We start from the raw sequence: 27,999 nt of genomic DNA, 5'->3' as shown, positions 1-27,999 counted from the left end.
CCTGGGTAGTAACGACGAGTTCAAGAATAGTTCAAGACCTGCAGTGTATTCCTCCAGCTCGCCACCGGAGATTTAACCGGTCTACATTCAACAGACAATACAGAAACTTAATACACTTGAAATGATGCAATAAATCGAGAACATGACTTAATCCAGTTTGCAATGTCCAATCCACAGAGCAGCCAGCAACCATCACATTGAATTCTGGTTGGAAGCATCAAGAAAAGCTGTTACAAATAAAACAGGAAATCAGTACAGCAGTAATTAACTATTTTTACATGAAAATGTCCCAATATTTGAAAACATTCAGCAAAGTAGACTTTTTCAAGCCTCCAAAATCTAAATGTTATTCAATCAATATACTGGAATTTAATGTCGGTTCTCTTTGACGCCTGCATAGCCATTTTAAGAGCTCAACAAGTAACATAAAGAACCTTTAAATGCATCACGGGATTATATTCACCTGTCAATCATGGATGAGCCACAATATGTTCCAGAATTCAACAAGACTTGAACACCACTTCTTAATTGTCAATCACACCATATTTGGTTTGAAGCTCCACAGCAATACTCAATATACATTCCGCAAAGCACTGCACAGGGAAAATTAACTTTTTTAATTCTACATAACAAATTAAAGTTTTACAAAAAGACATCTAAGTTTATCAGACTTAACAATAATCACCAATATTCAGAACCCAATGCTCTATAGTTAATTTTTCATCATAATTTTAACTAGCATTATAAGAAAAACACTACATACCTTTTAGGACAACACCCTTACTTCAAAGGCAGTCATGTCAATCTGCCGTATGAAGGATTTACCATCCTTTCATTTCTCGGAAATAAAGTTTCATCCCGCCTGAATAAGTTCACACAAAAAATTTCCATCAGAAAAGGTAGAACAGTAAGGTACCAAGTCTCAAGATAAAATTGCTTCAGAGATTACTGTTGATTAAAATCATTTAGTCATAAACACAGACCAATAAGCAACTCATCACTACAGGATACATTCGAAAAAGAGAAACGAAAATTATACCTTGATTTAAAATTTCACCACGTGGCCTTTGACAATATGATACTCGTCGAAACTTGCGAGTTGAGACACTGCATTCTGAGAGAATCAAATAAGCATCAATGAAAGAAACTAGAAGTAAAAATTAACCACCTACACGTTTAAATAATCTTATTTAAATAAATTATAAATGATGGAAATACCTTACCTCAACAAAGCTGGTGGATTCTAACAAAACTAGCAGAGCAGAGAGTTAGTTGTCGAATGCTGAAACTTTCACATGCAGTTCCAATTATAAACTCGTCTGCAACGCCAACGCGTCGCGTCCGCCTGGAAAGATGTTGCCTGGTTGATCAAGCATCATCAACGCAAAAATAAACATTTTTCAATTACATTTTAATGTAAAAAAAAATATATACTCATAGAATTCTTTTCGTTTTAATTTTTAGTAAGCTTAGTTTAGTAACCTAATGATTATAACTAGAAAATCAATTTAATTGTCAAGGAGAAATATGAACACTTGGCAACGGCATTATTTTGGTCTTTTGAAACCAATTCAAAACATGTTTAAAAAGATTTTTCATCTTTTTTTTTACACGAAGCGGACACCGAGATTTTTTTAGCTTTTATCCTTGTAAATTCATTTTGTTATTATGTGCACATGCATAAAACAATGGTAAAGAATTAGAGAATTTTGACGAAATTATTTCGATTGTTAATTGTTGAAAAAATAAATAAAAACAAACAAAAAACAAAAGTGTTGTTTCTTACCAAACTAACTTATTCCCGCGTTAGGATGTGTGTATACACGGTATGTATAAAAACAGTAGACATAGACAGTCCGAATAAATTCCCGGATACATAATAACTGTAATAATTCCAGATAAAAAAAATAATAATAAAAGTTTGCTCATCTCTTAGCTGTTGGAGATATTTTCGTTTTACTCTCTTCTTTAATCAACATTTCTTAGAAAATTGTAGCTACTTTAATCTCTTAAAATTTGTAATTAATATCAAACACCTGTCTACGATGTGTTATTCAATGTAATGATTGAATAAAATATAACGGAACGAAAAAATTTAAGGTTATAGTATTAATGTAGGAAGAAGGAATTTCGCTCTTCACAGAGTCGTTTAGAAACGCAGGCAACACATGGGCAAAAGGGTCATTATATGTTTTTGGATGTACATTTAAAAAAGAAGGGACTTTTTTTTCAAATGCCTACCTTTGCACAAAATGTTTTTGTCTCTTTTTTTCCTTTTTTTAGTTTAGTTTTGTTTCAATAGATACCAGTACAACGTTGGTCTTAAATTCTACGTATCAAAAAGTTCCAAACCCAAAAGCGCCCAAAAGCATGATTTAGGAAAAGGATACAGAGAATGAAATTCACCGGAGTGTTTCATTACAAATCAATTTCTAGAATAACGTCGTTGAAAAAAAAAAAAAAAAAAAAAAAAAAACGAATAAAATTTAAAAATGAAATAACAAAAAAAAAAAAATATGTATGTCTAAACATAAGAAATCGTAAGAAATAAGCGAAATGGCGATTGATAGCTCGTCATCATCTCTAGAACGGCCGTGTCGCCAGCGCGCGCGGTGTTTAGATCAAAGCCTCCGAGGGCAGGGCCGAGACTAACATGGATGTCGACTGCCATTCGACTTCCACGGCGGCGGAGGTAACATTGGGATTCCTGAGCTTGGGCCACCGTAGCTCGACTCGCCCTTCTCTAGATCGACACCAGCTAGCGGGCCGTCCAGTTCAATATCAGACTCTCTTCGACCAGTGGCAGGTTCGATCGGCATCTCTTCCAGCTCATGACGGCTCAAATGGTGCACAATACCGGCTCCCAACGAATCTCCTAGCACATTGGTAAACGTCCGGAAGCGATCCCTGTTGCGGTTAGCCGATAAGAAAGCGGATGAAATAGAGATAAGACAAATACGAACAAAGAAAGCTGCCAGTCAGACTTACAAAAACCAATCGACAGCCACGATGAGGGAGACGTCTTCGGCTGGCAGGCCAAGAGTAGCGAGAACCATCACCATGGCGACGATTCCGGCCTGAGGAATTCCAGGGGCGCCGATGCTAGCAGCTGTGGCGGTGATGCTGACAGCCACAACGTTGCCCATGGTCAGATGAATACCACGCACTTGCGAGATGAAGATGGCGGCGACGGCTTCGTACAAGGCCGTTCCGTCCATGTTAATGGTGGCGCCAATTGGCATGACGAAGCGGGTCACTCGTGGATCCACTTGGTTTTTCTCCTCCAAGCATTTCAGCGCCACGGGTAGAGTGGCCGAGCTGTCAAAGAGATATGAAACACATTGCCCCGTCATCTTCGCCATTCCAATAGAAAGTCTTTTCTCTCCCTCTCTCTCTTTCACTCTCAACTGATTTATTCCAAGAATTATAAACTGACCTCGATGAAGTGGCGAAAGCAGTGGCCAGAGCTTCGGAGAGGTTTCCGACGTAGCGGAACGGCAATTTCCGCGTCACAATGAAGTAGATTAGCTGGAGAACGACGAAACCGTGGATGAAGAGGCCAATCATCACCGTGAAAAAGTACATGCCAAGTTGTCCCAACATGACTTCCCAGCTCTCCATTTCCAACATCTTGGAGGCCACCAAAAACATGACACCTACCGGTGACAACCTAATAATACCGTAAAAAGTAAGTTACGTTAGTGAATTAAAATGTTTTTTTGGTTGGTGTTAAAAAAGAAAAAGTGGCGGGTAGATCCTATTACCAAACGACCCAGCCGGTGATCATCATGACGGCTTCGCTCATCGAGACGAAGAAGTTGAGGAGCGGCTTGCCCTTGGCTCCCATCCGGCCGAGCGTGATGCCCAACACGGTGGAAAAGACGATGAGTCCGAGGATATTGGTGGCGTCCACGTAGTCGGATGACATCTTCCAGTCGTAGATTTTCTCTGGTTATTATTATTATTTATGCAAAAGGAAGATGGGAAGCAAAACGCAAACATAAATCACAGAGCTGGACGACGCAACGAATTCATTTTTTTTTCTCATTTCCTCTTTCATACTTGGCTTTCCGGCGGTCATGTTACCGGCGTCGGTTCCATTGGAGTTGGTCATATTGGCTAGAGACTCCAAATAGTCGGCAGGTGGTGTCAACACAGTCTTATACTGAAAACATGTTTCAACGAGAGAAAGAAATAAAAGAAAAAGAAAATTAACAATACAGATAAAAGAATAGCCCATATAAGACCCTATTGGGATGTGTAATATTATTACTGGAAAAAGTTGACAAACGCGATAACGATATTTCACAGCGGACAGCGCATGAATAAATAAGATTAGAAACACTACAAGTCTATTAGATCCCCTACCAGTCAGGTGACGTTTCGTTTCGTTTCACGTTTCGTAAAAACGCCATCTGTATGCGGCGGCATTTTTATGAACCAGAGCGGAAAAAAATTGTTTTCTGAAAACTTTAACAATGAATAACTTAAGAGCTATTAAATATTTTTAGAAATGACTTTTAAATTTAGGAAAACTGATATCTTAACTAATTTTTTACAAAAGATCAAAATTTTAGGACCACTACATGACTAGATATAACGAGTTTACGGAGGAACTATCCGCCATAAGGTCCCTTGTAAACACCTTTTGGTGATTTCATAAAATTTGAGGCATAGTCCAGTATATTTAATGGGTGCATCTCACAGTGACGGAATCGCACTAGTAAAGGTGGCCATAAATAACAGCTTTTTTTTTTTTGCTCATAAATATATAGTGTTGAAAGTAAAGTGTTTCATTAGTAAAATATATCACTAATAATTTCATTGTTTAGTAACTCGAAACAGTACCCATTAATAACTAGTTCTTTAAGTAAAATGTCTCATAAGAACGAAGTTCTTGTGGTTCTTGTATCATAAGAACTTCGTTGCATTGATAAATTGTCTCACTAGTATTTCTGTTCACAAGTAACATCAGGTTAGGTTAGGTTAGGTTAGGTTAGGTTTGGTTAGGTTAGGTTAGGTTATAAAATTGGTAATTCCCGAATCACAATCACGGCGAAGCCGTGAACATCATATTATTATCATCCACGGCGAAGCCGTGAACTTAAAGTTATTATCAATCACGGCGAAGCCGTGAACATAATTTTATTATTATCCACGGCGAAGCCGTGAAATTTACATTCGGGATCATCACGGCGAAGCCGTGAATATCATACTGGATCATAGGGGGTGTTACTGTTGATGCCTGTTACTAACGAGACGTTGTCGTTATACTACAAAATACTACTGCATCACTTTCCCTTTTCACACGAAATTTTGAAAAAGAATTATGAAACAATTTACTATTGACCATTTGTTGGTATGAAATAAATAAATTATTTAGAAAATTTTGATTTTCTAGGCGAACGGTATTATTTGAGATACGTTTTACTAGTGATGCACTGTAGCCATTTTCAATTTTACTAGTGATACAAATTACTATAGTACGATACTTAAGCGCCTTTTTACTACTGCGATTCCGTCATAGTGCTACGCACCGTATTTAATTACTAAAACATCGTTAAAGCTAGAACATTTAAAATTGGAAATCTGATCAATAAAACGACGGGGAACATTAATTAGCTGTCAAAAGAAAATTATTTTTATTTCTTATCACAATTCTAATACATTTTCTAATTTTTTATATTTTTTTTTCTATTTTTTTTTATAGTAAAAATTATTATTTCTGAGGAGGGTTTTAAAAACAAATATAAAATTAGAGTAATAACAAAGCTCATAAAAAAAATTCGTGTTGCAATTTGTTTCCGGTCAAAATTATCTTGAATCCACTAAATAGGCATGGAATTCGGGGGATATTAGAACCCCTATTCTAGAACAGATATGCTACTAATAGAATATCCTCCGCTACTATAAAAGCAAAAATCAAAACGCTACTAGTTCGAATACCCCTCGAATACCCCTCGAATACCCCCCTCCCCCCCCCCCCAAAAAAAAAAAAACAAACAATGAAAGTGTGATAGTAATAAACGTTATTTGTACCATTTCATTGCTGGCGCAGCCTCCAGGTCCGTTACGAATTTAAATCGAATCAAAAATTATTTGTTTTTACTAACCTGAGCGATGCAAGCCTGGACCAAATTCGGTGGGAACAGGTTTCTAGGGAAAGAAGAAACAAAAAAGAAACAAACGAATGAGAAATCAACGAATTCAATCAATTGTTTCCTTCAGAAAAAGTAAATACATTTTTTTTCTTAAAAGACTTGTTTGTGTCTGGGGATATTTCAAAAAATTTTCCAAGGGGACAATAGGAATGACGGAATACTATTGAATGCAAATCCATCACTCGCTCCAAATGTGGAAGAAATCAAGTTTGAATTGTTATACTGTGAGCGATACCAACGACGCCGGTTTTATCTACCTGATGAGATCCATGAGCATGTCGGCCGTGGTGACGTGACGGACGGAACCGCCGCGAACGATTCCCTCATCGGATCCTTCGCCTGGATGGATAGTCAGGACGAGGATGATACCCAGAATGACAGCGCTGACGGTGGTGGTCATATAGTAGACGATGGCTCGCGTACCGATCCGTCCCGACACGGAAAGGTCCAGAGAGCCGATGGCTGAAGTCATTGATGAGACGATCAATGGCAGAATGAGACACTTAAGAATTCGTAAAAACAAATCACCTAATCAAACATAAAACAAAAAAACAGAGTTGCATCCGGTTGCATCAATTCAAAATTGTAATCAAATTTTGAAATGGAAATGTCGCCATTTAATCTTATAGTCTGAGAATCTCCGCTGAAGCGACACATGCATCCTATGAAAGAGGAGGCTCGAAAGAGTTTCAGAATTGGCGAAATTGTCAGCTTTAGCGAACGCAGACGGCTCTTATTTGAACGTCAAGCGTGACCCATCAACTCTTTTTTTTTCCTGACCAAAAAAAAAAAAAAAATGCTTCGCTCACACACAGTCTGTCTACACAAGCACAAGCAGTTTATGTGTGTGTAGGACACTAGACAAACATAAGAGGCTTTGGGTTTCATCGGGTTCGTTGGCGTTGATGAGAGCGGGTTGCCAGAGCCAATTGATGCTGGCTGAGTAAGCCGATCATTCGCTCTCATTTTGCTCACCCTTGCGCCATCTAGAGACATGAGACTGGATTGGAAAATGTCCGAGCTCAATACACGAATCTCCACCCCGTGATTACAGGCTCCAAGTCATGAGACTTACCTACAAAACCAACATAAACAATTTCTCGTTGTGTCCATTTCTCCTCGCGCGACGACCTGAGTGCCAGGGCGAGGACGACGCCTGAGAAGACGCCGGCGATGTTGAGGATTGTCAGGACGTTGCTCCTGAGGCAGCCGACAACTTTTTGCGTCACGCTCATGTTGAGTGCTCGCGAAATCGGTTTGGCGAATGGACGACCTTTGGTCGCGCTGGATCCTTTGGTGCCGGAGCCGACGCCCGTCTCCGGTGATGAGGATCGCGATCGTTGTTCACCTCGTCTACCTTTCGACGAGGCTGACCTGCAAAAATTCCAAATAATGATAAAAAAGAGAAATCAATTTCACCGTTTTGTTGCGTCGTAGGAAATTCTTTCACACATGACAGACACTGTTATTTGTGAATTGATTTTTCGCCATCCGATAAAAGACACATCGGACCTATTTTGGCGACCTTTTCTCACCGGGAAACCGGATATTTATTTCCGACAACACGCCTTGCCTTTCAGTAACCACAAAGTCACTGTCACGCGAATGAAAAAGAAAAACATACACGGTATTTCCGACAATGCCCGTGATTGGCTACCCCATTATTCAGTTGTTGTGGTTCTTGTTTGTGTACTTTCGACATGGGTTGGAAGCGCAAGGTAAAGTTCTTTCTATTGAAAGCAATTTTTTTTAAAAAGAAAACGCGCGTCAGGATATAAAAGATAAGATTGAATAAAGAAAGAAATAATAATAATAAAAAAAAGGTAAGATTCCCCCACCAACAAAGACCCATCACGAACCTGTCTCTCTCTCTCTCTCGCTTGTCAAAATCCATTATTCAACGATTCGGGACCATAAGGGATGGAGAGAGAGAGAGAGAGAGAGCAGCCGATGATATTGTAAATCTAAAGGGGTGGGCTATGATATAAGACATTCAAAGCGCGCATAAAATACACTGCGCAAAATACATCACTGCGTCTAATTGTAATACTCGCATTAAATAAAAGGTTTTTTTAACGACTTGGAAATCATCAGGCAGTTAAAAGAAGAAAAATGAAACGAATGATGATTTAATTCAATCAAGGATTCACACTGCCGGGCCAGGAATTAAATGACAAAATAATTTCCTAAGTTTTCTTTCCCTTTTTGGGGGGTATTTTTTTTTTGTCCTTACCAAACATCTATTTACGTAATAGTCGTTTCTCTCTCCCGTTGGTTGGCGTTTACCATTAATGAGGAGGCCGGATAGCCAAAGGAAGAGAAAAGAAATGGGAAGGGACAATAAGAGAAGCAGCAGCAACGAGCATTTTTAATGGCCCCACAATTCGTCAACTGTAAGCGGAACGACGGAAAGCTCCCGTCTCTCTATAAAGGCTATAAAAATAGTTTGTGGATGCTGCTGCTGCTGCCTTTGCGATGAACATAGAGAGAGAGAGAGAGAGAGAGAGAAAGAGCGATGTATATGTGATATCCTGCCGCCGTCGTCACAAGGCGAACAAGAATGGAAAGAAGAGTGAAAGAACTCCGGGAGAGAAACGAATCATCAAGGACAACGCACGAGAAGAAAAAAAAGAACGAAAGAAATAAACGCATAGAGAAGAGAGAGAGAAAGGAATGATCATCCAAGCATCCACTTCCCTCTTGCGGGCACCGACATCATTGACACCAATTGAGCAACAGTTCGTTATATAGATGTGGCCTATATATCTAGACTCTCCTCCTCCTCTATATCTTCTCAACCGTTCGTCAAATGAAAATGAACATGGGTTCATCCAGTGATGTCATAAAGATATTTTCAAAAATAGACAAAATTAAAAAAAGAAGCCGGCTTTTTTTTCTATTTTTCTTCTTTTCGTCGAGTTTCAATTTCGTCGTTTGTGGTAGGCCTATAGGCGCTAGTGCTGTGGGCTGTTCAGTATTATTATATCTACAATGTAGTGTAGACGCTCGTGTCATCAAGTGAGAGGTTTTGCGTTGACTGGAGACGCTTTCCATTTCACGCAAAGTCCTTCCTATTTCTGTTTTGGGAGGAATATGACGTTTGCATCTTCCCCCATGCAGATTGCTGAGCCCGGTATTTTTAGTTGGGAGCCAGTCGCCAAAACGCCGCTGGGGGTGAGGAAAGAGGTCGATGGACCCGCTAAAGCCAAACAAAAATTTGTTTTTCCTTTGAACAAAAACAAGCAATAAAAGCGTGAAACATAATCATCAATCAACAAGGCCTCTATACAAAATTATCCGCAGGGAGATCCTTATGGGCAATGAGAGAGAGAGAAGGAACTGGCTAAAGGTTTCGACTCCAAACAAGTATGCAAATGGACACTGTCACCATTTTCTATCTCGAGATTTGTTTTTCCCACTGTTGTTTTATTTTTGTTTTTGTTTCAACCGCTTCAAGTATCTGCGTCGTTGAGGCAACATTCCAGCTGCAGCGTTGCCCAACGCTAATAAATACTAAAGAGAGTGGTTCATCTCTTATCGACCATGTTGCATATGATTTCGCAACTGGGACTCTGCGCATTCTCGGGTGCCCGTCATTCGATAAATGGGAAACAAAACGCACTTTGATATTAACTGGGGCGGAACGCTCGATCGGCTTCAATTCCTCGACTAAAAGTGCGTCGCTTATACATCCATATGTATAGAGAGAGAGAGAGAGAGAGAGAGACTGGCGTTGCCATAGAATTTATTGATTCTTTCCTGTCTGACTGTACACTATAGAGCTCCCGCTTGCAGTGTCATGAAACGTTCCAACACACAACAACGACAACCTCAAAAGTGCCAGCCGAACGAGCGTGGACAATATCGGGACAAAAAAAAAATACAAAAGTTCTAAAGGATCTAATATCAGAGACAATAGTCTCCGTCTCGTTCCTGTGGTTTTCCTGATTTGTTACAGTCACTCGACACCCAACTGTTGGATCGCGGGACACAAACACACACCGCGCACGGGACGGTGTTGTTGTTGTATAGCAACCACAACGTCGGCCAACGGGTAACAAAAAAACGATGCAATAACATTGGCAGACAAGTTGATTTGAAAATATAAAAGTGAGACTCAATAATAAACACCTGATCGATAGAGGCGGCTGATTCCGGCTGCGGCACTGGCACAACAATCGTCGTCAAACCAGAGTTAACACGGCATTTGACGCTTTTGAATAATCAGAAAAGGATTGGACAAAACCGGTCTAACCGTCGGCCAATTGGAGACTGATGGCGGTCAGCGGGTCCCAAGGTTGCCAACAACCAAAAGTCAAAGGAGAGAGCAGAGCAGAGCAGAGCAGCAGGACCACCGACCGAGAGAGAGATGTGGAAGAGAGTCAGAGTGGGGGGCGTGACGATCGCATCAAACGACGCGACCACACCACATCGTTTACACCGATTCTTCGGGTTTAAAAAAAAAATACTTGTTCCCTCGTACGTCCACCGCCGCTGCCTGCAACGCTAATATTAATGCATGGCATTCACATTTCCCCGATCAAATAAATACAAGAGAGAGAGAGAAATCGAAAACTGTGTTATTTGTTTATCAAGTCGACGCCAGTGGGTTGTAAGCCGGGCGCAGCTCATTTGGGTGTAAAGCGGTTAGTGACGTCACAAGCTGCTGCTGCTATAGCTGCCACATATATCCGACAGTCCTTCTCCCAGCATGTTTTAAGCTATCCATATGTGAAACTTGTATTTCTTCTCTTGTGAAGAATCTGTCATGCAGAGTTTGAACGTGCACAGATATCGCGTGTGAAGAAGAATCGCGAGAAACCAAACCTTTTAATAATGATAACCTTTCAAACACAACCTTCAGGTCGAACATTCGACAGTACTTGGAATAACGCGACTATTTCTAAACCTCGTGTGCGTGATGCGCAATATAACGGAAACTTACTTGATAGAAAATGCAGCGATTGTTCCAAACGTTAAACTGAAGATTATTCTGCAATCCTGTGTAGTAACGACGAGTTCAAGACAGCAGTGTATTCCTCCAGCTCGCCACCGGAGATTTAACCGGTCTACATTCAACAGACAATACAGAAACTTAATACACATGAAATGATGCAATAATTCAACAACATGACTTGATCTAGTTTACAATGTCCAATCCACAGAGCAGCCATCAACCATCACATAGAATTCAGGTTGGAAGCATCAAGAAAGGCTGTTGTGAAACAAAACAGGAAATTCAGTACAGCACGAATTAACTAATTTCAAATGATAGTGTCCCAATATTTGAAAACATTCACTAAAGCAGACTTTTTCAAGCCATCAAAATCTAAATGTTATTCAATCAATATACTGGAATTTAATGTTGGTTCTCTTTGACGCCTGCATAGCCATTTTAAGAGCTCAACAAGTAACATAAAGAACCTTTCAATGCATCATAGAATTATATTCACCTGTCAATCACAGATAAGCCACCAGTATGTTGCAGAATTCAACCATCCTAAAAATATTCAGCAATCGAAGCACTGCAAAGGCAAATATAATTCTTGTAATGCTACATAATAAATCAGAAGACATCTTAGTTGATCAGATGTAACAATAATCACCAAAATTCAGAACCCAATGCTCTATAGTTAACTTTTCATCATAATTTTAACTAGCATTATAAGAAAAAAAACCTACATACCTATTAGGACAGCACCCTTGCTTCAAAAGGCAGCCATGTCAATCTACCGTTTGAAGAATACCCTCCTTTCACATCTCGGAAATAAAGTTTCACACCACCTGAATAGTTCACACAAACAATTTTCATCAGAAAAGGTATAACAGTAAGGTATCAAATCTCAAGATAAAATTGCTTCAGAGCTTACTGTTGATTAAAATCATTTAGTCATAAACACGGACCAATAAGCAACTCATCACTACAGGAAACATTAGAAAAAAGGAAACTAAAATTATACCTTGATTTAAATTTCACCAGGTGGCCATTAAAAATTGGATACTCGTCGAAACTATGGGGTGCCGTTGTACCTTTTTAACAACAAACCTATCATTTAACATCAATCTATAATTAAACAAACAACATTATATAAAACACTGATCTAAACAAACATCAAAGGGTAACATAGCGTCAAACCTGGAATATTTGATTAATCAAATCTAACTTGTAATCAAACCTAACCTTAAAATCAAATGTAAAATAATAGCTCCGTAAATCTGTTCAAACCTATTATCTATTATTCAATCGGGCAAATTAAAAAATAAAACAAAAATTCAGACATAATGTAGCCTATACTAACCCCGGAGCATTAACAACTCATATGGGATATGGCAAATGGTTTTGCCTCCATTCTTTTCTCCCCGCCCCTTTTTTAAACTTTGTCATCTAGCGGTCAGAATCACGCAACACAAAACACCAATAATGATGCTGTTGCACTTCTAATTTTGTAATTTAATTTCTGTACTTGATTTTCATTATATTTCATGCCATTTCGTTATATCTAGAATGGCGATCTACCATCATCCCCATTCGCCCCCATCATTTTTACGAAAAATTATTTCAGATCGTATACATGCAGAAATAAGGAATCGGGAAATTGACTGGCTTCATGCAGAGATCAGGGACAACTTTTAAAGTAGCAAACAAGGTGCGTCAGTCATCAAACAAATTTTTTTTATTTTTTAAAATGCACTGGTGGAACGTGTCCAGGGATTCGCGCGTGTTGGTTAACATTCGTTTTAATATGAAACTTTTTTATTTTCTGATAACGAATAAAAATTTTAAATCCACGTTCCCAAATATATTTTGTATCAGAAATCGTGATATAAAAACGAATAAATGCAACCAATATGCGCAACTGTGATGGGACAATTTCTCCAGATTTCCGGTGATAGCTTTCGATATCGGCACGGCAAAAATGCATGAATGCATTTTCCTACAATTTTGTGGAACTATCTACAAATCCTGCCATGTTCGTTGTTTTTTGTTTTGTTGGAGTCCTCTCGCTGAGTTTCCACGTCTATTTTAATTCGCCCTATTATATGAGCGGGACAAATTTTGCTTGATGCGGACGGTTGCGTATATATGATATGATTAGGCTACTACGTGCGTATGAGTACTTTTGCGGACTTCTGTTATTTTAGGATGCCTCTAGTGGCCTGACAGAGAAGTATTCTACAAAGCCAATGAGTCTATTACCCAACAAATAAACGCTTTGCTGATTCCTTAATTGTTTTTCAAACTTCAATTACATTACAATTTTAATGATTCTTTATTTCTAATTTTTAGCTTAGCCTCTACACTTCATTTGTTAATTGATTGATTCAAGGAATAGAATTAAATATTCATTTTCAAAATGTTAACCATATCCATTTCCTTAAAATTGTTATTAAAATAAACTGTTTGATTACATGATTGATTAATTTATCGCAATTAATTTATCTGTTAGATTGCGAATGATGTTTGATTTAATGTTAGGTTTGCCTATACATGGTTTATTAAATAATAGCTTACCCGAAAGATTGATTGTTTTCTCTAATGTTAATCGATAGATGGTTTGATTAATTTTACATTTCATTTTGTATGTTTTATTTGAATTAAAAGAGTGTTACCTCAGCGTTATTGGTGTTTAATGAATGTTAAATAAATGTTAGAATTGTGTAATGAATGTTAGATTTCTGTTAGAATATAAGATCACGATTGATTTAAGTTATTATAATGTTTAATTTATTGTTTAATATTTCTTTGTTGGTAAAAAGGTACAACGGCACCCCATACGAAACTTGCGTATGGGGTGCCGTTTTTCCCTTTATACAACATATATATCGTTTAATTTATTTTAACTCCATGTCATCATTAAACATATCAATTTGCATTGATAAATGATTAAATCAACCAATATATAAGTATTTAATTATTAAACGTTGATGAAATAATCAAACATAAATCAAGCTAATCGAAATAAATAAAAAAATATGAAACCACAGTTAATACGAAAAAAACAACCATTAAATATTTATTGAAAAAGGAAACGTTAATAAAACCCATACATTTTCATTTACCTATCACTCATTGTTGAATCATTTATTAATTATTGATTAATGATTGATACATGGGAATTGATAAAAGAAGACATACAACTAATATTAAACTTCGAGATTCTTTGATGACTTAAAGGTATTCCTTTTTTGTTTTATAAAACAAAAAACTGAAAAAAGGAATACCATATTATGGAACGGCAAAGTGACCAATAAATAAGTGTTCTAAGCGCTAAGCGTCGCCCGTCCGCTGTTTTACGCAGCTTGCTGCGTGAAAAAAAATTAAATACATATTTATATGTTATATTAAATAGCCTATTTTTTCCGCTATTTATATGCGCGCATGGCGCTGATTACTTACTTCTAATTTACTTGCGCGCGATCTACAAAATTTAGCGCATTAAACATCTGGCTAAAATTCATAGCTGCAAACCTGAGTCGCTGGGCCAAAAATTTGTAATTGTTCGCGCTAGATCTAGCTGCATCTAAGCGCGCATTGCGCTTTTAATTAACTTAAGATTAACTTGCGCGCAATTCGTCAAATTTAGCACATTTAAATTCATGACATAATTTACAAACGCAAATAACTAGCTAAAATAAATATTTAGCGCGAATAATAATGAAGTCAAATATTTCGCGCTAGATCTAGCGCTTTGTAAGCGCGTATGGCGCTAGTGATTTACCTGTGATAAACTACGATGCGCTAAATTTAACGCAATTCCTATTATAATGTATTTTAGAAAATGCGCTTGCCCGTCCGTATTTTAGCGCTTAGAGTGAGCCCGTCGCTATTTAAGCGCTAAGGTCGCCCATCCGCTTTTTTTTCCGCCAACAATAATTAAATCAAATGTCTCTCGCTAGACATAGCGCTGTCTAAGCGCACATTGCGCTGGTGATGTATATGCGATTAACTTGCGCGCGATGCGCTAAATTTAGCGTAATTCATTGCATCGCATTTTTTACGAAACGCGCAAGCGCTTCGTTAATTTAACTAAATGGTTCTGGAAAAGAAAACCATTGCGGAGACTGGACGAGTAGCTTGTGCCCGTCCAATTTTTTCAGCGCTTATCACGAGTCAGGCTGCTTGTCGTAGCGCTTATCGTCGCTCGTCCACTGTTTAAGGCGGCTCGCTGCGCAAAAAATGTCAAATTTTTAGCGCTGCATCTAGCTATATCGCAGCGTAATGATAAACTTAAAAATAACTTGCGCTCAATGAACAATGCGCTAAATTTAGCTGAAATTCAGCTCTGAATTAAGTTCATTACATAAATTACGACGTGCGCATAATTTGCTAAAATAAATATTTGGCGCTAGATCTAGCGCTGTATAAGAGCGTATTGCGCTAATGATTTACCTGTGATTAACTACGATGCGCAAAATTTAGCGCATCTTACGAATGTCAATCACAAAAAAATCATAAGGGTAATAGAGCCTAGATAGCGGTAGATCTAGCGCGACATATTTCACTTCATTATTTATCCCGCTAAACAAGTTATGTGCGTTTTGTATGTAATACAATAAATTTAATAAGTTTAGCACATCGCGCACAAGTTAATTTGAAATTAATCATTAGTGCCATGCGCGCTAGCACTAGTGCTAGATCCAGCGCGAACAATTAAAAATTTTTGGCCCAGCGAGCCGTCTTAAAAAATGGACGGGCGACGATTAGCGCTAAGATAGCGAACAGACCTGCGACAAGCGCTAATATCATGTATTGGCGCGCGCTTCTCATCCATTCACCACAATCGTTCTCCCTTTCCCAACCAATTATTTAAATTAAAGAAGCGCTTGCGCGTTTCGTAAATAATGCGAAGAATAAAGAAATACGCTGAATATAGCTCATCGCACGTAAGTTTATCGCCAACACATCGCTAGCGCCACGCGCGCTTAGATAGCGCTAGATCTAGCGCAACATATTTGAATGAGTTATTTTTCGCCCAGATTGAGCCGCCAAAAACAGCGGATGGGCGACCTTAATAGCGCTTAAATAGCGACGGACCCACGCTAAGCGCTAAAATACGGACGGGCACGCGCTTTTCGTAAATGTGATAAAATGTATTGGGCTAAATTTTGCGCATTTCGCGCAAGCTAATAGCAAAAAAACTTTGCTAGCGTCATAAGTGCTTAGATGGCGCTAGATCTAGCGCGATTCCTTCGAATTCATTATTTTTCGCGTAATGAGCAATTCATCCCTATATTTCGAAAATAATCAATAAGCTAATTCGAACTTGATTTTTAAAAATTCATTCCTGGTTTTGGAAAATTCAAAACACCATTCGATTACCCAGTTACTACTCGTTCGGTAAAATTAATTTATGGTTTTCGAAAATTCGAAACCATTTCGATAAAAACCAAATCACATCCGACTAATTTCACTGTACGTGAATGGAAAACAAATACAAATAGAATTTGATTTGAATTTTTTTCTGGTGATATAAGTCTATTTAAAATTCTATGTCAGATCGATCAAAATTTCGGTTAGATCAATCAAATAGATGTGGCGGCAATAACGTGGACGTACCATATGATCCTCTCACGAAATTTTGGCACGGCGAACAGATAATGAAACATGCGGAAATACCTTTCCTTCAGCGCGGGGCGTTGATTAATAAAAATTTTACATGGTAACACATATTAGGCTCCCGGCACTCACTTGAATTCGAATTTCTATTGTTGATGCAATTCAAGTGGGAGCGAGTGGGAGTATATGCGGAAAATATGTAAATAAAAACGCCTCCATTAACCTATTGTCGACAAATTTGACAATCTAGCACCTAACCCCCTATACCCGTTTTTCCCGGTCTTCCCTCCCATTTTCATTTGTTTCAATGTCTGCTAGTTGGCGTTTCTGGCATCTAAACGTTTAGTTTGGAAATGGATCCTGACGCGTTTAGCCGTTTACTAACTTCTTCACTGGCAAGTGGGCAATTGGCCAATACCCTGCAATCTGCCCTTCAAAACCATTCATCGTCGAACCTTAAGTACAAACCATTTTCAATTATTAATTTGCCAAACATGAATCGTATCATATTCGTTTAAACTAAAGCACCAAGTGGCAGTGTGATAGCTCCAACATCATTTACCGGTGGTCAGCAGGGACAAACACCGCCTCGGCCACAATGAGGGTGTTATCCAACCTCTTCATCGGCTGCTGGCTCGTCCGTGAATCAAAATGAAAGGCAACAATCATCGATTTCAATTGGAGGTGCCTCTGGTTATAATGGCCCCCAGAACTTTGTGCTACCTGGATATGGTTACGTCTCTCCTGAAGCTCCTGATCGTGGTTCGAGATTAAAACAACGCTCCCAAAATTTCCGTTCTCCCCCTCCTGGTATGTTTTTTTACTAGTGTATTTTAATTACAATTATAGTACAACATGGTGCAATTTATTTGTAATTTTCAGGGCCAAGTTGGCGAATTACAGGTAGACCCCAGGTAGAGCCAAAGGCATTTACCAAGGTACTAGTCTGTTTTCTGCGTTCCGTAACCAGCTTATTTTTATTTATTTATTTTCATTTTTGAATTTATAATTGTTTTCTTCAATAAGAATATCTAGCTGAGGGGTATTAAGGTAGATCATTAGACGCCTAGTAAAGCCGTAGTAAACCAACATACGGTTTGCATGCTATAGGCTATGCTGATACACGCTAATACGTTTAGTTCATTTTTGTTTTTATTTCTTGTATGGCCGTGACATTTTTTTAAGAAAAATAATAATTCTTTCCTAAATTATTACATTTCCCGAGTTTCATAGTATTGCACGTTTGAAATATATGTACTTTTTTATTGAACACTGTTCATTCATTTGTCCATTGACTCCATTCAGTTAAATTATTAAATTGTGAATTTTTCATTCAAGATTCGTGGAATATTTACAATTAAAAGCCTTTTGTTTTATTAAACATTACTCATTGTTTGTATGTTTAATTTTAAATACACATTTTTCATTGAATAATGGGCACTCATTTGTTGTTTCAGAACATTGTGACTTATTTATAACATTTGTGGTGTAATTTTAAAAAAAGCCCATTGGTTTTATACAAATGTTGCCATTTGATTTTATGTTTACTTTTCGAATTATTGTATTCATCATATTTCCCGTTTTCTTTAATTAATTATAATATTTTTGCCAATTTATTTCAACTTTTATCATTTAATACTTCGTTTCAATTTCCATACAATTCATTTAATTGATTATTAATCGATAAATCACGTTTGATTCGGTTAGATCTGTGTTAGCTGCGTGTTAGATGTGTTTGATTGCTGTTAAAACATTGATTTTTGTTTAATCTTTGTTTGATTCGGATTGATTTTAGTTTGGTAGATTGATTTGAGTTACCTCTATGTTTCCTCATTGTTTGATTACTGTTTGACTCTTTCATATGCTGTTATTCGGGAAAAACGGCACCCCATACTTGCGCTACATTCTACGAGAATCGAATAAGCATCAATGAAAGAAACTTTAAGTAAAAATTGGCCACCTTAACATTTTAATAATATTTAAACAATTTATAAATGATAGAAACATCTTACCTCAACAGAGCCTGTGAATTCTGACATAACTAGCAGAGAGTTCATTTTCGAGTGCTGCTGAGTGCTGACTGTGACTGACTAGTGACTGCTGAGAACTGACAATTTCTCATGCAGTTCCAATTATAAACTCGTCTGCGCTCGCCAACTCGCCACTCGCCAACGCGCCCACGCGTCGCGTCCGCCTGGAAAGATGTTGCCTGGTTGATCAAGCATCATCAACGCAAAATTAAACCTTTTTCAATTAAATTATTATGTAAACAAAAATGTGTACTCATAGAATTCTTTTCGTCTTAATATTTAGTAAGTTTAGTAACCTAATAAGCTATAGATGCCTGGTCGGTTCACGGCTGTGTTGGCTTCCCTATCCCGGTTTCAGGGTAAAACGTGGTCCGATTTGGAAACTGGAATGAGCGCTCTAGTGAGTGTGTCAGCTACTACGCTCAGCTACTTTTGAGAGCCTAGATGGCTCTGTTTCCAGTTTCCACTTCACAATTCTGACAGGCCCCGCCCTAAAATGTTTGAAAATCGGGGATACGTTTACCCTGAAACCGGGATAGGGAAGCCAACACAGCCGTGAACCGACCAGGCATCTATAGGCTCTGCTAGAAAGTAAATTTAATTGTCAAGGAGAAATATGAACACTTGGCAACGGCATTATTTTGGTCTTTTGGAACCAATTCAGAACATGTTTAAAATATATAAAACAAAATCTGTCAACTTTTAAGAAATTGTTACATAAAGACTACTGCATTCTTTAATGTAAGATATTTAATTACTTTAAACGGTTAATATCTTACCCAAGTATGTACTAATGCAAATCGTTGTGGCACGTAGCTTGGTTGAGTAGTGATCATATTCATTTGTCAACCTATAAACCTGCTGTAATCTGCTGAATTTAAAAATATCCAATCATCACAGGCATCACTGGCTAATGGGAAACCTGAATTCAAGCCACGAACCGTTATTGCTATTGATTATGTGATATATTCACCAATTCACCATGTGACGTATCAGGAGTAATAAATTGAAAACGATGAACGGGAAACAGTGTATGTATGCAAGAAATAGCACACTACAACAGGCTATATTATCAAATTGAATAGAACAACAACTACAGATGTCAGAGTTATGTAGCAGGGGGGAAGTGGAGCTCGAAATTACCAGTAAAAAGGGTAACGAGACAAAAGGTGGGAGGAATAGGGAATGAACGGATGATTATGGTACGGCAAATAGTTTCTGTCTAAAACATTCAAACGGGCCGCGTCAAAGTATTATTTTAAGAGAGATTTGATAGAGATATTAAATCGAAAATTTTCCGTCTCGTATATAGCAACGGTTATCGTAATCGAAATTAAAGCAACAGTAGTACAAGTCTTTTTTTTTGTCTTCATGTCGAAAGATATTGGCCTATGTGACATACATCGATACACGCCATCGGAGAAGTATTTCTTGAAAGTCGGAAAAGGGGTGCATAACAATTTCCATCCAATTAACACGTAAGAAACAAACGGCATTAGTAGCAACCCAATGAATTGAGATATTTGAGTAAACAAACAAAAATAAAATCGAGAGGAGCAAAACAAATGTCATTCTATTAGCGTTTTTTGTTGTTATTAATTTTTGTCTAAGGGAGGATGAAGGTGGGGTTGATGGAATCTAGCGATGATATGCTTGTTTCTTTCTTCTCGGTGTGCATAAAATCATGTCATTTGTTTCGGGATCTTTATATTGTGGTGGGGCTTTAAAAATCAAACTCAAGAACAAATGTTTTGTGGTCATGGCCTACGGCGGATAAAAATGGCATTTATAAAAAAGAATTCGGAGAGAACTCCTCTTCATGACCCCCCTCTACACATGTGTACAGTCACTTCGTGTAGCGGGTATATATATATGCGTATGTATATCAAAGAGCTGGGGAATCCATTGAAAACACAAAAAAAGCCACCAGTTTTCTTTCTCTTTAAACAAACAGCAAAAATTAAGGAAAGGAAGATTTTTCATCTTTTTTTTTTGACACGAAGCGGACACCGAGATTTTTTTAGCTTTTATCCTTGTACATTCATTTTGTTATTATGTGCACATGCATAAAACAATGGTAAGAGAATTTTGACGAAATTATTTCGATTTTTAATTGTTGAAAAAATCAAAACAAACAAAAAACAAAAGTGTTGTTTCTTACCAAACTAACTTATTCCCGCGTTAGGATGTGTGTATACACGGTATGTATAAAAACAGTAGACATAGACAGTCCGAATAAATTCCCGGATACATAATAACTGTAATAATTCCAAATAATAAAAAAAAAGTTTGCTCATCTCTTAGCCGTTGGAGATATTTTCGTTTTACTCTCTTCTTTAATCAACATTTCTTAGAAAATTGTAGCTACTTTAATCTCTTAAAATTTTTAATTAATGTTAAACACCTGTCTACGATGTGTTATTCAATGTAATGATTGAATAAAATATAACGGAACGAAAAAATTTAAGGTTATAATAATGTAGGAAGAAGGAATTTCGCTCTTCACAGAGTCGTTTAGAAACGCAGGCAACACATGGGCAAAAGGGTCATTATATGTTTTTGGATGTACATTTAAAAAAGAAGGGACTTTTTTTTCAAATGCGTACCGTTGCACAAAATGTTTTTATCTCTTTTTTTTTTTCCTTTTTTTAGTTTAGTTTTGTTTCAATAGATACCAGTACAACGTTGATCTTAAATTCTACGTATCAAAAAGTTCCAAACCCAAAAGCATCATTTAGGAAAAGGATACAGAGAATGAAATTCACCGGAGTGTTTCATTATAAATCAATTTTCTAGAATAACGTCGTTGAAAAAAAAAAAAAAAAAAAATGAATAAAATTTGAAAATGAAATTTAAAAAAAAATGTGAATGTCCAAACATGAAAAATGCGAAAACAAGTGTCGTTTTTTCTCGTCGGGTGCCACAAAATTTAGCTACGCAATCGCCAATGACGATTGATAGCTCGTCATCATCTCTAGAACGGCCGTGTCGCCAGCGCGCGCGGTGTTTAGATCAAAGTCTCCGAGGGCAGGGCCGAGACTCACATGGACGTCGACTGCCATTCGACTTCCACGGCGGCGGAGGTAACATTGGGATTCCTGGAGCTTGGGCCACCGTTGCTCGACTCGCCCTTCTCTAGATCGGCACCAGCTAGCGGGCCGTCCAGTTCAATATCAGACTCTCTTCGACCAGTGGCAGGTTCGATCGGCATCTCTTCCAGCTCATGACGGCTCAAATGGTGCACAATACCGGCTCCCAACGAATCTCCTAGCACATTGGTAAACGTCCGGAAGCGATCCCTGTTGCGGTTAGCCGATAAGAAAGCGGATGAAATAGAGATAAGACAAATACGAACAAGGAAAGCTGCCAGTCAGACTTACAAAAACCAATCGACAGCCATGATGAGGGAGACGTCTTCGGCTGGTAGGCCAAGAGTATCGAGAACCATCACCATGGTGACGATTCCGGCCTGAGGAATACCAGCGGCGCCGATGCTAGCAGCTGTGGCGGTGATGCTGACAGCTACGACGTTGCCCATGGTCAGATGAATACCACGCACTTGCGAGATGAAGATGGCGGCGACGGCTTCGTACAAGGCCGTTCCGTCCATGTTAATGGTGGCGCCAATTGGCATGACGAAGCGGGTCACACGTGGATCCACTTGGTTTTTCTCCTCCAAGCATTTCAGCGCCACGGGTAGAGTTGCCGAGCTGTCAAAGAGATATGAAACACATTGCCCCGTCATCTTCGCCATTCCAATAGAAAGTCTTTCTCTCCCTCTCTCTCTTTCACTCTCAACTGATTTATTCCAAGAATTATAAACTGACCTCGATGAAGTGGCGAAAGCAGTGGCCAGAGCTTCGGAGAGGTTTCCGACGTAGCGGAACGGCAATTTCCGCGTCACAATGAAGTAGATTAGCTGGAGAACGACGAAACCGTGGATGAAGAGGCCAATCATCACCGTGAAAAAGTACATGCCAAGTTGTCCCAACATGACTTCCCAGCTCTCCATTTCCAACATCTTGGAGGCCACCAAAAACATGACACCTACCGGTGACAACCTAATAATACCGTAAAAAGTAAGTTACGTTAGTGAATTGAAATGTTTTTTTTTGTCGGTGTTAAAAAAGAAAAAGTGGCGGGTAGATCCTATTACCAAACGACCCAGCCGGTGATCATCATGACGGCTTCGCTCATCGAGACGAAGAAGTTGAGGAGCGGCTTGCCCTTGGCTCCCATCCGGCCGAGAGTGATGCCCAACACGGTGGAAAAGACGACGAGTCCGAGGATATTGGTGGCGTCCTCGTAGTCGGATGTCATCTTCCAGTCGTAGAGGTTCTCTGTTTATTATCATTTTTATGCAAAAGGAAGATGGGAAGCAAAACGCAAACATAAATCACAGAGCTGGACGACGCAACGAATTCATTTTTTTTTCTCATTTCCTCTTTCATACTTGGCTTTCCGGCGGTCATGTTACCGGCGTCGGTTCCGTTGGAGTTGGTCATATTGGCTAGAGACTCCAAATAGTCGGCAGGCGGTGTCAAAACCGTCTTATACTGAAAACATGTTTCAATGAGAGAAAGAAATAAAAGAAAAAGAATTAACAACACAGATAAAAGTATAGCCCACACAAGACCCTACTGTGATGTGTAATATTATTACTAGAAAAAGTTGACAAACGCGATAACGATATTTCACAGCCCATGAATAAATAAGATTAGAAACACTACAAGTCTATTAGATCCCCTACCAAAGTCGTATCGTTCCTCTTTCCCCTCTTGCCTATAAATATTTAGACGGTCGTCAATGTTGTTTTGACATCGACATAAATCAAGCGCCCATAGAGTGCGTTCACAGATTGGCATTGCTAAGGACTCAGAGCCGCTTCGTCCTTCTGGGGGCCGGGATCCCTTCGTGTTTAATCCCCGCCTTTGCGACTTGTTCAAGTGAAAGAAAATTGTTTTTCATCATTTCTTCGTGAAAGAAGGAGGAGGCATGTGCTGTTCTTATGTCGGCGATTGTTGGGGTATTTTAGATACCTTATAAGGTCAAGAGCTATACGCAGACTCTGGAGTCGTCGCGCCATGAAGGTCAAAACGCAGTTCGTTAAGGCAACCCATTTTTGAAGAAAAAAAAACAACAAATCTTTTGATATTTCTCGCGCATTTCTCGTTTTTTCTCTCGGTCGATTTTCCTATCCACACACAGGGTTTCGTGTGTTGTGGAACAAGTCGAAAGTGAAACGAGAACCCTTGCGGCTAGACTGGAGAATCAAGCGGTTGTTGGTTGGAACCACTTTGTATTGGAAAAACGAGCTAGGGGAGATAAAAAGAAGGAAAAAAAGCAACAACCCACACACACAAGAAGAAAGAAAGAAAAAAATAAATGTTGGTGGCCGACGAGCGACTTGGCACTGAAGAAAAATGCCGCCAGACCGTTCCAAGGAGGAAAGCCCAGAGTATCCGTGTGTGTGTGTGTGTGTGTGTATAGTTAGACAACTCAGTTGGTGCCAACCGCGACGAGTTTCGGCCGCGGCCGTTCCACCGTCCGTTGCGAATAGATCTCATCAAACAATAAGGCACAATTTAGTGAGCCTTCAGTTGTTATTTCGTTTGAGTTTTTGAGCTGCTGCTGTCATCTCTGAATTGAAAAGAAAGTTGGTCTCGCCGGTCGGATCGCTTTTTATCAACTGGTTTCTTCGTCTATTATTGTTATTGTGCGCCATATATCACTGACAAGATTGTATATAACTGCAGCAGCAGCAGCAGCAGCCGTGCCCCGTCAATCTCGTTTTTCCCGCTTCCTCTTTGCTCTACTTCGTTATCGCCACGCATCCGCTCAGAGTAACAGAGAAGACCCCAACTGTGTGTGTGGCGGGTCGTCGTAGTCGTTTCAACGCCAGAATTTTTCACTAGCCTTTTTCAGTTAGACTTGGAAACGTTGTGCAATGTAAAATTCGTCCGTTAAGTCTTGGGAGATTGCAGCACACCCACCCCATCGGGGAGAATTTTTTTAAAGCTCACGAGTTCAAAAAAGAATTGAAAACAAGACAAATTGGAAAAAAAACAAAAAAGGTTCAAGAAAATCTATTTCTGCCGTCTAAAGTTAGTACGTCGTCGTCGTCGTGCCGTTTCCACAGGATGAGAATCCGGCGAAATTTTTGGACGACTTTCCTAATGCTGTCTGCTTGGTTTCCATGTACTACGACCTCAGTTTAATTGTGTACGTCGAATTGTTCTGAAGATTTTGCATTTAAAAAAACAGGTAGTTGTCTGGGAATTCACTGTTACCAGTGCGGAGTCGAAGATGCCGAGAACGCCTTTCCTTGCCACATATTCGCCAAGGCGCCAATGTGGCACCAATTCGAAGTCGAATGTCCCGCATCTCCGCCCCACCTGTGCGGCAAAACGATTACCCACTACGACGACGGGACCGAGTCAAGTAAATAAATCAAAAATCCATTTTCCCTTATTCGTCATCTTTTGACGTACGTGCCAGTCAATTTGATGGGGCATGAAATTCCGTTTCACCTCGCCGGTCCCATTAATTGTCTTTCTTCTAACCCACTCGGAATGACAGGCGAAGTTCGAGGATGCGCTCCTGCTGAGAACGCTTACGAGGTTCCCAATAGGATTGGGTGCGGACGGGACGACGGCGCAGACCGGACCGTTTTCTGCCTTTGTGGCACAGATTTGTGCAACGGCGCCAGTCGGCTGTCTGCAGATGTTCTTCCTTGGTCGATGACGAAGCTTACACTCCCGCTTGCACTTCTCATGCTCAACTTTCTCATTCTACGCACGTTCTCTTATTCTTGACGGCTACAAAGAAACAAATCACATTTTTGTGGCTTTTCCCTTTTTCTTTTTTTTTTGTTCTTACGTGATAATAATAAACGTTATTTGTACTATTTCATTGCTGGCAGCCTCCAGGTCCGTCACGAATTTAAATTGAATAAAAAATTATTTGTTTTTACTAACCTGAGCGGTGCAAGCCTGGACCAAATTCGGTGGGAACAGGTTTCTAGGGAAAGAAGAAACAAAAAAGAAACACACGAATGAGAAATCAACGAATTCAATCAATTGTTTTCTTCAGAAAATGTAAATAAAAATTTTTTTTAAAAGACTTGTTTGTGTCTGGGGATATTTCAAAAAATTTTCCAAGGGGACAATAGGAATGACGAAATACTATTGAATGCAAATCCATCACTCGCTCCAAATGTGGAAGAAATCAAGTTTGAATTGTTATACTGTGAGCGATACCAACGACGCCGGTTTTATCTACCTGATGAGATCCATGAGCATGTCGGCCGTGGTGACGTGACGGACGGAACCGCCGCGAACGATTCCCTTATCGGATCCTTCGCCCGGATGGATAGTCAGGACGAGGATGATACCCAGAATGACAGCGCTGACGGTGGTGGTCATATAGTAGACGATGGCTCGCGTACCGATCCGTCCCGACACGGAAAGGTCCAGAGAGCCCACGGCCGAAATCATTGATGAGACGATCAGTGGCAAAATGAGACACTTAAGCATTCGTAAAAACAAATCACCTAATCAAACAAAAACAAAAATTGTATCAATTCAAAATTGTAATCAAAGTTTGAAATGGAAATCTCGCCATTTAATCTAATAGTCTGAGAATCTTCGCTGAAGCGACACATGCATCCTATGACTGAGTCTTGAAAGAGTTTCGAATTGGCTTCGCCAATTCTGAGATTGTCAGCTTTAGCGAACGCGGTCGGCTCTTATTCGAACGTCAAGCGTGACCCATCAACTCTTTTTTTTTTCCTGACCAAAAAAAAAAAGAAATGCTTCGCTCACACACAGTCTGTCTACACAAGCAGTTTATGTGTGTGTAGGACACTAGACAAACATAAGAGGCTTTGGGTTTCATCGGGTTCGTTGGCGTTGATGAGAGCGGGGTGCCAGAGCCAATTGATGCTGGCTGAGTAAGCCGATCATTCGCTCTCATTTTGCTCACCCTTGCGCCATCTAGAGACATGAGACTGGATTGGAAAATGTCCGAGAATGGGCAAACACTCAATACTACACGAATCTCTACCCCGTGATTACAGGCTCCAAGTCATGAGACTTACCTACAAAACCAACATAAACAATTTCTCGTTGTGTCCATTTCTCCTCGCGCGACGACCTGAGTGCCAGGGCGAGGACGACGCCTGAGAAGACGCCGGCGATGTTGAGGATTGTCAGGACGTTGCTCCTGAGGCAGCCGACAACTTTTTGCGTCACGCTCATGTTGAGTGCTCGCGAAATCGGTTTGGCGAATGGACGACCTTTGGTCGCGCTGGATCCTTTGGTGCCGGAGCCGACGCCCGTCTCCGGTGATGAGGATCGCGATCGTTGTTCACCTCGTCTACCTTTCGACGAGGCTGACCTGCAAAAATTCCAAATAATAATAAAAAAGAGAAATCAATTTCACCATTTTGTTGCGTCGTAGGAAATTCTTTCACACATGACAGACACTGTTATTTGTGAATTGATTTTTCGCCATCCGATAAAAGACACATCGGACCTATTTTGGCGACCTTTTCTCACCGGGAAACCGGATATTTATTTCCGACAACACGCCTTGCCTTTCAGTAACCACAAAGTCACTGTCACGCGAATGAAAAAGAAAAACATACACGGTATTTCCGACAATGCCCGTGATTGGCTACCCCATTATTCAGTTGTTGTGGTTCTTGTTTGTGTATACTTTCGACATGGGTTGGAAGCGCGCCCCGCAAGGTAAAGTTCTTTCTATTCAAAGCAAATTTTTTTTTAAAAGAAAACGCGCGCCAGGATATAAAAGATAAGATTGAATAAAGAAAGAAATAATAATAATAAAAAAAAGGTAAGATTCCCCCACCAACAAAGACCCATCACGAACCTGTCTCTCTCTCTCTCTCGCTTGTCAAAATCCATTATTCAACGATTCGGGACCATAAGGGATGGAGAGAGAGAGAGAGAGAGAGAGAGAGCAGCCGATGATATTGTAAATCTAAAGGGGTGGGCTATGATATAAGACATTCAAAGCGCATTCCACGCTCCGGCGATCCTGGCTGGCATGGCGCAATAAACGAAGAGTCTTGACCTACAATACCCGTACGGATGCCTGTCTAGTGCTTATACACGATGGATGGATCACTACATTATTGATATTTTAGGTTGAGGGAGAAGAGAACAAAAAAAGGCCTGGAAAATGTCAATATATAGGGAGAGAGAGAGAGGCCTAGCTTTAAGGGAAA

The 27,999-nt window shown here is 39.4% G+C and overlaps 4 protein-coding genes and 2 long non-coding RNA genes across 14 annotated transcripts in view; 2 read left to right on the top strand and 4 right to left on the bottom strand.

Annotated features, from left to right (window-relative positions):
- Nucleotides 1-27,999, top strand: part of LOC124344219 (extensin-2-like) — a 271,667-nt gene that overhangs the window by 183,572 nt on the left and 60,096 nt on the right. The window lies entirely within an intron of this gene.
- Nucleotides 26-10,442, bottom strand: LOC124344148 (excitatory amino acid transporter 3-like). 5 transcript variants are annotated; one of them, XR_006919555.1, is made up of 16 exons: nt 10,293-10,442; nt 7,237-7,535; nt 6,419-6,689; nt 6,114-6,156; nt 4,063-4,165; nt 3,765-3,948; nt 3,437-3,670; nt 2,989-3,318; nt 2,654-2,907; nt 1,787-1,883; nt 1,224-1,360; nt 1,040-1,114; nt 764-862; nt 464-593; nt 148-227; nt 26-81 (listed from the first exon to the last, which is right to left on the bottom strand). XR_006919555.1 is itself a non-coding variant. In XM_046797611.1 (10 exons), the coding sequence occupies exons 2-10, from the start codon at nt 7,394-7,396 to the stop codon at nt 1,807-1,809; spliced, it is 1,656 nt and encodes a 551-aa protein (XP_046653567.1). In that variant the 5' UTR covers nt 7,397-7,535; nt 10,293-10,442; the 3' UTR covers nt 1,772-1,806. The 5 variants fall into 5 exon arrangements, 1 of the variants encoding a protein (XP_046653567.1); XR_006919557.1 differs by having other exon boundaries at nt 26-227; nt 2,242-2,907; XR_006919554.1 differs by having other exon boundaries at nt 26-227.
- LOC124344270 lies at nt 11,179-12,186 on the bottom strand. Its single transcript, XR_006919626.1, has 4 exons — nt 12,122-12,186; nt 11,848-11,945; nt 11,615-11,686; nt 11,179-11,376 (listed from the first exon to the last, which is right to left on the bottom strand). It is a non-coding gene; the product is annotated as an uncharacterized LOC124344270 (long non-coding RNA).
- Nucleotides 17,607-19,235, bottom strand: LOC124344271. The gene is made up of 4 exons (XR_006919627.1): nt 19,046-19,235; nt 18,732-18,928; nt 18,538-18,625; nt 17,607-18,461 (listed from the first exon to the last, which is right to left on the bottom strand). It is a non-coding gene; the product is annotated as an uncharacterized LOC124344271 (long non-coding RNA).
- Nucleotides 19,766-27,999, bottom strand: part of LOC124344131 (excitatory amino acid transporter 1-like) — a 35,554-nt gene continuing 27,320 nt past the window's right edge. For all 5 annotated transcript variants that reach the window (XM_046797588.1, XM_046797587.1, XM_046797589.1 and 2 more), the window contains 8 exons: nt 26,848-27,146; nt 26,031-26,301; nt 25,727-25,769; nt 23,203-23,305; nt 22,906-23,089; nt 22,577-22,810; nt 22,130-22,459; nt 19,766-22,048 (listed from right to left, as the gene is read on the bottom strand). In XM_046797588.1, the coding sequence (XP_046653544.1) occupies nt 21,790-22,048; nt 22,130-22,459; nt 22,577-22,810; nt 22,906-23,089; nt 23,203-23,305; nt 25,727-25,769; nt 26,031-26,301; nt 26,848-27,146 (1,723 nt within the window). In that variant the 3' untranslated portion in view covers nt 19,766-21,789. The remainder of the gene's footprint in view (nt 22,049-22,129; nt 22,460-22,576; nt 22,811-22,905; nt 23,090-23,202; nt 23,306-25,726; nt 25,770-26,030; nt 26,302-26,847; nt 27,147-27,999) is intronic.
- Nucleotides 23,947-25,659, top strand: LOC124344240. The gene is made up of 3 exons (XM_046797757.1): nt 23,947-24,947; nt 25,014-25,190; nt 25,329-25,659. The coding sequence occupies exons 1-3, from the start codon at nt 24,890-24,892 to the stop codon at nt 25,562-25,564; spliced, it is 471 nt and encodes a 156-aa protein (XP_046653713.1). The 5' UTR covers nt 23,947-24,889; the 3' UTR covers nt 25,565-25,659.

This window comes from Daphnia pulicaria, chromosome 6, assembly GCF_021234035.1.
Source record: "Daphnia pulicaria isolate SC F1-1A chromosome 6, SC_F0-13Bv2, whole genome shotgun sequence".
Classification (NCBI taxonomy): Eukaryota; Metazoa; Arthropoda; class Branchiopoda; order Diplostraca; family Daphniidae; genus Daphnia; species Daphnia pulicaria.
The sequence above is the reverse complement of the archived record's forward strand: the minus strand, read 5'-3'. Positions and strand labels throughout refer to the sequence as shown.

Excerpts from the sequence above, each read along its gene's own strand:
- LOC124344148 (XM_046797611.1), bottom strand. The coding sequence starts at position 7,396 with ATGAGCGTGACGCAAAAAGTTGTCGGCTGCCTCAGGAGCAACGTCCTG. Across the intron at positions 3,671-3,764 it reads ATCACCGGCTGGGTCGTTTG|GTTGTCACCGGTAGGTGTCA; the intron begins GTAATAGGATCT and ends CGGTATTATTAG. Across the intron at positions 2,908-2,988 it reads GTGGCTGTCGATTGGTTTTT|GGATCGCTTCCGGACGTTTA; the intron begins GTAAGTCTGACT and ends TAACCGCAACAG.
- LOC124344240 (XM_046797757.1), top strand. The coding sequence starts at position 24,890 with ATGAGAATCCGGCGAAATTTTTGGACGACTTTCCTAATGCTGTCTGCT. Across the intron at positions 24,948-25,013 it reads GCTGTCTGCTTGGTTTCCAT|GTAGTTGTCTGGGAATTCAC; the intron begins GTACTACGACCT and ends TTAAAAAAACAG. Across the intron at positions 25,191-25,328 it reads CGACGACGGGACCGAGTCAA|GCGAAGTTCGAGGATGCGCT; the intron begins GTAAATAAATCA and ends TCGGAATGACAG.